Genomic DNA, 12,295 nt, shown 5'->3' on the forward strand with positions numbered 1-12,295 from the left:
ATTACCACTGTTGGAAAAAGGAATTTGTAATAAAAAATTTAATTATGCACCTCTCAGAACATTAAAAAATTCATAAAATTGCCCATTTTCACTCAACGGATATAAATATTACTGGAGAGTAAAGTATTACAATTAAGTTTAAACTTATATTCAAAATATAATTCATATATTGTAACTACTTTTTAAGATGGATGATATGCAAGTAAGTCTGACCAAAAGAACACAGCATTGATAGTGTTTTAAGACAAAGTTACAATTCCATCTATGCATAGGTTGAATAAAAACATTAAAGAAACATCAGAAATTAATCCTCTGAAGTATTGAATATTTCCAATTTTAGGAACACATATAATTTTTAAACAGGAACATGTTTATTTTATAGTAGAAATATACAATATTACTTTTTGTTCACCAAGATGCTTAATTTTAAAAACTTCTTGGAAGATTTCCACTTATATAGTTCTATGAATATGACTTCTATAAAATTACTTTGCTAATATGGAATAACAAAGGTATCTAACATACTTAGCATTGTGCAATATATCATTACATATTTTATTTTGACAGTGAATAGAATATAAGGAAGTCCAATTATTCCATATTTGTGTTATAGCAATTGTAAAAGAAATATGCTTTTGATCTTCAAAAGTTTTTCTTATAAGAAATGATCCAAATTACTCAAACTTAGAGTCTAATGTTCTTTAAAACACCGAGTACAAAAATTATTCCTTTATTATTTGATGTATGACTCATAAGCCAACTGTTTTGCTGAACACATATGAAGAACGACAAGTATGATATTACTGACACGGTCATTTTCTTTCCCCCAATCTTACAGTCCCAAAGCATGAAAGTGGATTCAGAATTTCTTAAAGATTTTTTTTTTGAAATAGAGAGAACCCTGGATGAAAACCATGTATGCAATTACCCCTTTATAATCCACCTGTCATTGTTTTACATATAAATGTTAAATATCCTCACAGAAAAACATGTGGGTACTTTAGTTGTAGAGACGTTAAACTGATTCAACACTAACAATAAACCTGCAGTTATCCAATGCGGTGTTGAGGGTTACATGTTTTGCTTGGATACAGATGCTAGCTAATCTTTTTAGGCACATGACATGTCTGTGCAACTACTCTGATTTACAGTTACATATACGTACTCGTAAAATGGAGAACTTTGAGTGGTTTAAAGGACATTCCATAAGTTAATTAAATGAACAGATAGCACCTTAATCACCACTTTCACACCATCTTTTGCCCTTAGGAAACTCAGTCAGATAGATGGACCTCAATTCTAGGATTCAAATCTAATTCTTGGTTATTTCTGCTTCTGCTTGGCATGAAACCGTTTCTAAAAAGAAATTTAACTAAACTTGTTGCCATGCCTGCAAACGTCTTAATCTTGAGTTGTCTAAAAAATGCAACTAGAATACATTTACAAACGATTTGGGAGCCTATTTTATTTTCATTAATTTGGTATTAAGCTCTTGAAATTAAATAGCCATTTTTTGGTGGGGGGGGGCATTTCAAAAAAGGACTACCCTGTCCAAATTCTCTTTCCCTTCTCAAATAATAAAGGAAAATATAAAGAAGGAAGGAGAAATGAACTTACAGATTCATTTGAATAATTCACAAAAAAATCAGAACATATTAACACGGATTTAATGTATACCAGAGGAAACTGAAATTTTAGGTTGCCATCTCTTCCATTTAAGCCATAGATGTTCTCCCTGGACATAAGCTTGGCTTTCCTCTTGCGGTTCAGAAAGGAGTGAAAATGGGACGCCTTGGATACTCGACATTGGTCAACACTTTGCATTTTACATACATGTTGGCCATGATATTGCCTACACAAAAGTTGTATGCCAAGTGTGATGTGTGTGCTAGCATTGTTTCCTTCTAAAGTTGTACCAGTAATTTACCTGTATATTATTTTGTGTAGTGCCATATAAATAATCATCTATGCTTATGTGGAATATACCTATTTTGAATAGAAAATTAAAGTCTTCACAGTCTTTAGAGATAAAAATAATAGTTTGTGGCATCTACCTGGAAATAGAGCATTTTGAGATTACATAACAGCAAATAAAACAACCATAAAGGAGAACCTTAGTTCCCATTCAAGTTTTAATTGGTGCCTGAGACATTACCTATTGTTGTTTCGCAATTTAATATGGGGATAACTTGCAGGACTTCATAGTCCAATCATATGCTATTGATTAATCTGACCTATTAACAACATGAAATATTAAAGTTCAAACATGCATTAGCACACAAATTACGTTCTGCTGTGTGTGTTAGTGCACTGGCAGGGAGCCATCTATAATGAGAACAAGAATTCATTTTTAGTTATGTACAGCTTTATGATTCTAACATGTTTATGTTTTTCAAATTTAACCAAGCAAGAATGTTTGTACTTCATCTTCTTAGTAGACATGGGAAAATAGACTTTAGATATCAGAAGTAACTCCTATTAATAAATCATATGATTATTTTGAGATTACAAAAAATTGGAGATCTCAAAAAAGTGTAAAGGTAGGAATAAACTAAAGAAAATATTTATGACAAGATTTATGACACAGTTCTGGTTTGAAAATGATATGCTGAAAATCCTTGAAAATTTACACCAATGAACTTTCTTTGGAAGCTACCTGCATGGCATATAACTTTGTTTTAAATTTCATGTAACACTTTTCAACCATTCACAAATTAAGTGATGAAGCTCAGATACCTAGAGAATTCCATATTGTACAAATACTGCATCATTTTTGAAACATTATCATTTATGTACTTAATAATGGTGAGGAACTGAAACTGACATTGTAGTAAATTTAAAAAGAAAACTTCCAATGTGAACCATTCTTAACAATTGCAACTGCAAAGTAGAAGTCTGACACTACAGTCTCCCCCGAAGCCTGCATCTTCCCATGGAGGAGGTAGATGAAGAACGAAGAGACACTTTTTTTTTTTAAATGATGATTTCATGGCTTCATTAAACTTATTCTTTTCCTCTCTGAAGAAAAGTTAACAATGGGAAAATATGCTGCATTTTCAATGTGTGGATATTGACTGCCCTTGTTCAAGGTAGCATTATAGTTTTTCTTTTCTTTTCTTTTTTTTTTTAATTTCATCAGGGAAGCTGATAGTACCTGATCAAGCTAAGTTCGTGCAGTTACTGTCAATTTACTCATGGGTGAATGCTGCCTCTTTGTGGCAGGATGTCACAGAAATTGTTCCTTAAACGTATAGTTTGTGAACGGCTCGCGATGCTTTACACATTCTAGAAGAGATGGTGTGGACCAATCACCAAGAACAACAAAGCACATGGCTCTTAAAGTTTCAGATTCATTCGAATGTTTCTTATCCTTAAGTATTCATCTAAATTAACTGCCCAAGGGGCCATTCAGCTATACCCCACCAGCATTCTGAACATTTAGGATATCAATCAACTTCAGATAAGCTATCCATCATACTTAGACGATTGCTTGACACAGGATAAAAGATGGAAATTATGAAAAAATATGGGCGGATATGACTAAAGTCATCAAATTGAGAGAAAGATGAATATGCAATCCACTACTTACCATGCTCCTGCGTGTTAGATCCTATTTCAGTGAGGAAGCAATGTGTGCAATGAAAACGTCACTTACCAACACAACTGAGTGAGGCATTCAGAAAAATGCGCTTCCCTGAACCAAAGAAGGCGTAGATTAGATACATGTGCATTTCAAGTTCTTTATCATCAGAGGGAAGTCTTTTTCTAACAGGAATAAAATTTGGCTCCTGCTTCCCAAATTGCTAGTGACTGAAATTCCATCCATCACACACGGCTGCGCCTTTTACACTTTTCAACAATCATTACTTCAATCCCCCATGTTTGACATAGTTATCAAGTGTTTATTCAGAAACTATTTAAAAAATTACATGTGCTGGGATACATATGTGACTGTTAACAACAGTAGCCCCGTCTTACAGAGATCCTGTCTGTCCTTAGCATCATTGCTTGCTGCCCGGAGGGATAACGACATTGTAGAGAGACCAGTACAGTCCATCACTGGGTTTTCTGCGGTGCCAGTACACGGGTCTGTACAAACGAACTGGGTTCGGTTCAACAATCAAAAACTCGGCTACAATAGTAGTCAAATCAATACATCATTTTGGCGCACTAATAAAAATACTTTGAAGTCTTCTGTAATATAAAACCCAAAACTTGCACATGATTCTCACTGGAATGGCCCAAATAATTGCCCTATGTTTTTGTTTTTTTATTCCTCTTAATGCATTTGAGTAAACTCAGTATCATTTTCTAAACTTAAATTTTTTAATTACAAATCCAATTAGGGTGGGTTGTATTGGCTTTTTATGCTTATATATTTTTGCCTTTAAGTTCTCCACATCCTTAAGGACTTAGATTGCCTCGTGTGGTTTCACTCGGGATTTAGAAATGCAGCCGCTCATACGATGCCACACCTCTGCAAAAATCATAGGCTGAACAGTGAAGGAAAGAGGAATGCTAAATGCGCATATAAAAATAGGTGCTACAATAAAATATTTGTATATTTCATCAATAAGTTATTTTGATTAATCAATTATGGATCATATAGCTCTGTCATTTTAATGATTTGTCCACATCTATGGCGATCCTTTTCAGGATCACAATATTTTTGTGGGCTGTTGTTTTTTTAATTCAAATGTCCAGAATGCATACAAACACATCCTTTAAAAACAAAGGAAAGGAATGAGCCTGGAGGAGGGTAAGGGGCAGCGGCAGGTGGAGGGCAAGGAGAGAGAGAGAACAAACTTCTTATGAAAGTTGGGGTGTGCTAATCTCTCCACAAAAGCCATTTGGACCCACCCATGGCTTAGAGGAGGAAAGAGGGCAGTGAGGGGTGGGAAAGGCGAAAGAGGAATAGTAGGACCTATGCTACCTTCCACCCTTTTTCAGCACTTCCAACCTTTACAAAATAAAGATAATAACAATAATAATTAAAAAAAAAAACACCTAAACAAGCAAAAACGACTGCCACCTTTCAGAAGTCACCCTCGCAGCAAATCGCCAACATCAAGCCCTTCTCCTCTGCTCCCCCACAGGCCAGGAAGAGAAAAAAGATGACGCGCCCGGTTTACACAAAAAATTTCCCATGTGTAAAAGGAAAAAAGGAAAAATCGCACACCCTTTTCAGTATCTTTTGCCTGAAGCTGAGAATCCTGTGCCAAGGCACTTCACCCTAAACGTTGAAACAACACAATCACTTGTGTTCTCCGTGTGTTGGCTTGCTCGCTTGTTTGTTTTTAAATGCAAACGCTCCGGGGGGTGGGGTGGGGTGTGTTTGAGGTGGGTGGGAGAGGGGGAGGGGAGGAGTTTTCTTTGCTTTTAGAACTGGCTGAATGTGGTCTGTTTTTCCAGCACTTCGAGGTAGTCCGGCTCAACGTTTAGTTTTGCTTTTAACTCCAGATACTCGTTCCGACTGGGTTCTACAAAGACAGCACTCGGGGGGCTGTAGAGCACCGGTTCCCGCAGCCTGCTGTCCCCTGCCCCCGGGTGCAAATACTGGTGGGGGCGCCTCAGGTCATAGTTGGGGGAGAAAGTGTAAGCAGCCGGGCTGCACGGGAATTTGGGGTATTCCGGGAGGCTGTTGCCGGCGGGGGTGGTGGAGCAGTGTTTGTCTGGTTCTAAAATGCTCCTGTAAAAGCGGTCGGCGTCCTGCACCGGCGACAGCAGGTCCTCCCGGGGCTCGATGGTGCTGACGCTGTAGGCGGGGCTCCGCAAGTGGTGGCCTTCCCGCCTCTCCTCGTCGCCCGGCTGCAGCTGCAGCTGCGGCGGGGGCTGCTGCTGGGGCTGCGGCGCGGGCGGCTGCGGCGGCGGCGGCGGCTGCTGCTGCAGGTGGTGGTTGCTGCTGTAGGTGACCTTGAGCTCATGCAGGTCTTTGTAATCCTCCACCGAGTTGCCCTCCCGGGAGCGGTAGATGGGATTTTTGCACATGTGCCCCAGCGGGTGGGGGATGTACTCATACACGTGGCCCGCGGGCGTCTTCACCTTGGGCAGCGCAGGCCCGCGGTGGTGCACGTGTGCGTGCGGGTGGCCCCCCGCGCTGCCGCTGCTGGCGCCGCCCCCGCCGCCGCCGTACACGCTGTACTGCATGTTGAAAGAGCTCACGTCGGAGTTGTTGGCGCTGGTGTGGTCGCTCTGGTTCTTCTTCCTGCGCTTCACGACCAGCACGAAGAGGCCGGCGGCCACGAAGACCGACATGATGAAGACCAGCAGCAGGCTGAGGATCAGCACGGATAAGGGCACCGAGGACGACCCACCTGGGCCTCCGCCCGCGCCCAAGCCCGCGGGGCCCCCTGTGCTGTTGAAACGCACAGCGGGCGGCACCGCGCTGGTCCTGGCCGGGACCTGGATGGAGGAGGGCGTGGGCGTGGAGACCACCACGTCTGAGTAGTCTGGGCACAGCAGCTCCGACTTGAGGGAGCGCATGTCGGTCTCTGCAAACTTTTTGGGCGACTTGCAGATAACCTCGTCCACCAGGACGCCTACCTTGAGTTGCTCCACCCACAGCTTCATGCCCACCACCTCGCAGGTGCAATCCCAGGGGTTGTCGTGCAGGTCGATTTGGATGAGTGCCTTTAGCTGATCTAGGACTCCGCTCACCGGCAAGGAGGTGAAGTGGTTACTCCGCAGGTTCAACCGGAGCAGGGTGAGGCCCGAGAAGACGCCCGACGGCATGGCCTGCAGGAGGTTGTTGTTCAAGAAAAGCAGCTGCAGGTTCGGGACAGGGTCGAAAGTGCCAGACTGGATCTCTCGGATGAGATTGTACTGCAGGAAGAGATACTGCAGGCTCTGCAAGCCGAAGAATAACTCAGGGCTCAGCCTCTCGATCCTGTTGCCGTTCAGGTAGAGGCGCCTCAGGTTGGTGAGGTCACCAAAGGCGCGGTCCTGGATCACTGAGATGCGGTTGTTGCCAAGGTGCAGGAGGTCCAGCCCTGTGGCCTCCAGGAAGTCTGTCCTGCGCACCACGGCGATGTAGTTCTCGGTCAGGTACATCTTCTTGGGGTTGTAGGGCTTCGGCTGCAACTCAGCGATGCTCTCAATCTTGCGCTCCTGGCAGTTGACATTGAGGCCCAGGTCAGAGATCTGCAGGTTGCAAGTGCACGCGGTGGGACACTCCAAAGGCACCGGGGATTTGGTCTGGTAGGCGATGCTGGGGCCATAGTTGCTGTAGCCCAAGTCCTTGGAGGGCTGCCGAGAGGTGGGGCGCACCCTGGGCTTGTTGGGTTGGCGTGTCCCTTTAGGGGGCTTCAAGGGGGGTTTGTAAACAGCAGAGGAAGAGGTGGCCACGGAATTGACCGAGGCTGGGGTGGTATGTAAGTACCCCGTGGTGCTCAAAGGCGTCTGCGGCCTCATCTCATAGTCGGAAATGAGTTTGCGTGGGCAGAGCTCCTGCTTGGAGACCTCATCCAGGTCCCTACCGTGTAACCGGAAGGGGGTCTCACACACCACATCCCCTACCAATGCTGAGTAGGAGATGCTGTCCAGCCAATCCTTCAGAGAGATGAGCTCGCAGGAGCAATTCCAGGGGTTTTCCTCTAGCTGTAACTCCACAACTTTATCCATGTGCTGCAACAGCCCCACGTAGGGCAGGAGCTTTAGCCGGTTACCCCGCAGGTCCAGGTGCGTTAAGGGCACAAAACGGAACAGATTGTTGGGTAAACTGGACAAGAGGTTGTCATTGAGGATAAGCACCTGCAGCAAATGTAGCTTCCCAAAAGCATTGGGTTCAATGACACTAATGTAGTTGTAATCGACCTGTAGGTACTCCAGGTTCTCCAAGCCAAGAAAGGTATCATCCCGCAGGAGTTCCAGTTTATTGTTGTTCAGATGCAGTCTCCTCAAACCCCGCAGCCCATGGAAAGCCCCCGTCTCAATGTCCTGGATGACATTGCTGCCCAGGTGTAGAATTGAAGCCCCAGTATAATTGACAAACTCATTGGGATACAGACGGTTCAAAAGGTTCCCGGACAGCAAGAGGTGGTAGATGGGGAAACGTGGAGGGCTAATTTCAGAGAGACTGATGATCCCTCGGTTCTCACAACTCACAGTTAAAATGCCATCCTTTTCCTCACAGGGACATGCATTGTCACAGATCTCCCCATAATAATCGATGGTTTCTGCACACGAGAGGACGAGAGACGTTAGAGCAAACGCTAGAGTCTGCAGCATCCAGCTCTGCATTTTTCTGTGAAGGTCCTGTTCCAAAGTTACTGGGAGCCAGCAAGTGTGCATTTTACCTCCTGCAAGGGAGACAGGAAACAAGCAGACAACAGAATATGACCAAAAAAAAAAAAAAAATCAGGAACGAAGGGTCTTGTCTGCATGGCTGTGATTTTTCTGAAATCCAGGAGGACTTATGAATGACAACCCTCCCCGCCGCCTCCCAGTGGATCAGCACATGCTCCAGACTTTATTAAAATCTGATACTCATTGTGATTTAAAGGTTGATTCATTTTCTAATAAGCACGCTGCAAACGTGCAGAGAAGGGCAGATAAAGTCCCCTGTGAGTGTTTTCCTCCACCCCCCCCTTTTTCAAAATCAGCCCACACCACAAATATACATAAAATGGCTGTCAGTTCAGTTTCATGGTTCTAATTTAAGAGAAAAAAAGGAGCACCATTTCACAAGGTTCTCTTCACCTATCCCCAGTCACCTCCCGCCCTCTCCCCGGCTTCCCTTCAGTTAGCAGTTCACCAGGAAGGTCTCCCATCTCCATGGGAAAGCAAGGGAGTCACAATTGTTGGGCGCTTTTTTTTTTAACCACTGCCCCAAAATGCCATGCTAGCAACCTAAGGAATACTTTCCCGAAGCAAGCAGAAAGGATGCAAAAGAACGCATGAAAAGAAGCTAGAAGCAGCTTCTTAAATCACCAATTGTCTTTGGAAGCTTTTGAGTAAGCAGAGAAAGCAGAGGGCGTTCGCTTTCATGGTGGACTTCGCTACCACGCTATTAAGCACATCAGTGTCCTAATTGCATACACCGAGCCACTTAGCAGCGCTTCCCTGAGAGCGCCCTGCAACGACTTCTCCTCATTGATCATGTCAGGGACACTAGGAAACTGCGTCTTTAAGCCAGGAAACAGTTCTGCAGGACGGATTTACAAAGCCACTCAGCGCAGGAATCTGCCACCTCGGAGCACCTCCAGTTACCTTGAGTTGAAAGAGGACGCTCCTAGCATTTGCCCAGCATCAGCTAAAAGTAAACCGAGGGACGGGCGCCAAAGCCTCCTGTACCTCCGGCTCCACTTCGGTTTCTCACGGTATGCAAAGAAACCCCTTTAACCCTACTGAATTAATAGAATTGGGAGTGAACTAACCGCCTTGCCAGCATTTCTGTCTTTGGAGTTGCTTATTATATTTAATTGGCACCGCTCCCCACCCCCTTCCTTTTCTTTTTCTATTTTTCCCTCTTAGGGACAGGGAGCCTGGATTGATTAAGAGGCAAAATAGAAAGGTGGGCAACAGCAAGCGACATAGGTTAGTGCTTTCACATCCGAATTTCACTCCCCACCCTCACCAAGGAAACCATCCGACACCCCCCCCCCTCCTCTTCTCTCTCCCCTTGAAAGCTGCCTTCGACTTGTGGTCCACATCGCCACTCTCAAAGGACGGACATAAATGGAGCGAATGTGCGCGCGTGCGTGTGTGAGTGCGGGTGAGTTGGTGAGCGGGGCTTGGGGTTGGGGGCGGGGGCGGGATGCGGAGGGGTTCTGGGATTTGCTGTGGCAACGCACGCCGGGCTCTGGGAACCAAAGCCTCCTGCTTCCTGTCATCCTCGCCCATGCTTCACACACCGACCCTCTGCTGTGGAATCGCCACCACTCAAACAGAAGCTGAGCACGGGTTCAAGCCTGGAGACCTGGCTCGCCCTGGATCGCCCAAAAGGCCACCCCGGGGCCCTCGTGGGATGAGCAGAGCTGCTTGCACACGCACATGTGTGCAAGGTGCCTGAGAGTCCCTCACGTGTGGTGTCGAGACGTATGGGAACCACGGTGTGTGTCAACCTCCCTCGTGTCCCCCGACCTCCCCACGCAGCGGCCAGTGGGCACCGGCTTCCCAGCAGCTAAAGCAAGCCCCTAGGAAAGTGAAACGTTTTTACCTTGAAATTTCGGTTCTCTGCTGGATCTAATCCTCACGTCCATTCAGCGGGGCCCCGATGCCCTCCCCGCCTCCCACCCCAAGGCTCCCCCGCCCCACTCACCTCCCACCCCAGTCGAGAACCCGTGGCAAATCGCGTCAGCCGGCATTCAACTCCAGCGTTTACAACTTTAATTCAGTTCGGCTTCGCCAGGGCTGCAGGGCTTCCCTTCACCCCACTCCCTCTCCCCTCCTCCTGGCCATCAAAGGAGACCAAAGATTTGAGAAAATAAAGTTGAATGAGCCGGGGAAGGCTGACATTCTGACTGGGAAACGTGTGCACCTGCGATGGAAATTTCGCGGGCGCTCTTGTACCTTCTCCAACGATCAGAATTTTTCTTTTTTTTTTTTTTCCCCTGGAGGGCGGGGGCGGGGGACCGAGTGTGTTCTTCCCCAACCCCCACCCACCAAAGAATTTAGACCCTGGATCCCCGCCCTGCACATCGCTGCATTGAGCAGCATGGAGCCGCTCCGGCTGCAGCCAGACACCCAGGCCGGGACCCGCGCACGGCTCCCAGGCACAGCTGCTCCAACGGCAGCCCGGACAGAAGCGGCACCCGGAGTTCCAGGACGCGAGGCTCCCCTCCCCCACCCCCGCCCCAAAGCAAAGGAAGGGAAAGGGGAGGAAGCAGGGGAGGGAGGAGAGGGGAAGAAAGCCACCTCGAGCCGCGCGCATCCACACACCATGCTAGCCTCTTTGGCAAAGTAAACGGCAGACTTACCCCGTTTCACATCTCCGGGGCCCCCTCATGATGGCCAGTCTTACAAAAAAGAAAAATGTCCCTCTTCGGGGTGTGCATTGGGTTTCGAAAGCCCAGGCACGGCACGGGAAGGCGGCGAGAGCAGTGCGGTCCTCCAAAGCGGGCTGGAGGAAAAAAAGAGAGAGAGAGAGAGAGAGAGAGAGAGAGAGACGCCCGGACGCCGCCAGCCCCTGGGGCCGCCGCCGCGGTGGCGACCGCGGGTTCCGGGGCTCCCCCAGGCTCTCCCCGGCGCTCTCCGCGGTAGTCGGAGCGGGGAGCGGGCAGCGGGGTGGAGAGGGGGTGGCGGGGAGGGAGAGCGAGCGCGCGGGGGGCGATCGCGAGCGCCGGGATGGCAAGGCAGGGGGAGGGGGCGGCGGAGGACCGGCTGGAGAGGCGCCTCGCGGTAGGGGCTGGGAGCTGGAGCCGGGCGGGGCGGGGAGGGGGAGCTGCCGGGAGGGGAGGCGGGGAGCCGGAGGAGGGGGGACGCGGAGCAGGCTGCCCGGCCCCGCCGCCGGCCCGGTCAACCTGACGGCCTAGCCGGCCGGCCGAGCGCTGCCGCCCGCTCCAACTCAACGCGCGCTCGCGCCCCGATGCCCACCACCGGGGAGGGAGGGGGTCCCCTGCGCCCCTTCGGCTACATCCACCCCTGTCCTCCCTTCCCCCTCCTGGCGGGTACTTACAGTTCCCATCTGCAGAGGGGGCAACTTTCTCCAGCCGGGCCAGCAGTGGCCGCCGCCCCCTCCAGCCAGCCGCCTCCGGCTCCACGCACCCACCGGCCTGGGTTCGCGCCTGCCGGCCGGTGTGCCAGCCAGCCAGCCCGCCCTCCCCTCCCCCCTCCGCTCGCCTCCACGCCGTCTTCACCACATTCCCCCCTGGTCAGTGGCGCACGCCCGGGGCCGAGCCTGAAGCAGAGGGGCGCGAGGGTGTGCGTGCATCGCTCGCCTTCTTCTTGCAGCGCACACTGTACATGGTAGTGAGGGGGCGAGCGAAGGTGGCAGCGGCCCCTCGGCTGCTCCCGGCGGCGGCGGGGGCTCCTGTGCTGTCCTCCGCCCCCCGGCGCCGCGGCGACCACCGCGCTGGGATCCCGCCGCCGCTGTCCCCCCCGGGGTGAGCCGGCCGCCTTCGCCGCCGCGGCCCCTCAGTTAGTATGTGAACAGCTCCAGCAGCCTCTTGGTGATTTCATTGCTCCAGGCGTTTGCAGGATTTTTTTTTTTTTTTTTATTTCTTTGCTATCTGTTTTCCCTCTGTCCCTTGCCTAGATGCGGCGCCGGATCGTCATTATTTGGAACTCTTTATCTCCGACATCCTTTGGGAGTGCCCGGGGAGGGCTGAGGGGGCAGCAATAGCGTCGTTGTACGCCT

The 12,295-nt window shown here is 48.7% G+C and overlaps 1 protein-coding gene across 1 annotated transcript; it reads right to left on the reverse strand.

The window, feature by feature from the left end:
* Positions 1-5,368: 5,368 nt before the first annotated feature.
* On the reverse strand, positions 5,369-11,903 carry SLITRK5 (SLIT and NTRK like family member 5). Its single transcript, XM_040991025.1, has 2 exons — positions 11,837-11,903; positions 5,369-8,297 (listed from the first exon to the last, which is right to left on the reverse strand). The coding sequence occupies exons 1-2, from the start codon at positions 11,901-11,903 to the stop codon at positions 5,380-5,382; spliced, it is 2,985 nt and encodes a 994-aa protein (XP_040846959.1). The 3' UTR covers positions 5,369-5,379.
* Between the last annotated feature and the right edge of the window lie 392 nt (positions 11,904-12,295).

The sequence above is a fragment of the Ochotona curzoniae genome, unplaced genomic scaffold, assembly GCF_017591425.1.
Source record: "Ochotona curzoniae isolate NIBS_2020 unplaced genomic scaffold, NIBS_Ocur_1.0 contig_64, whole genome shotgun sequence".
Lineage (NCBI taxonomy): Eukaryota > Metazoa > Chordata > Mammalia > Lagomorpha > Ochotonidae > Ochotona > Ochotona curzoniae.

Coding starts and splice junctions, on each gene's coding strand:
- SLITRK5 (XM_040991025.1), bottom strand. CDS start 11,903: ATGTACAGTGTGCGCTGCAAGAAGAAGGCGAGCGATGCACGCACACCC. Junction 8,298..11,836: donor CTCGCGCCCCTCTGCTTCAG/GCTCGGCCCCGG, acceptor TCTCCCTTGCAG/GAGGTAAAATGCACACTTGC.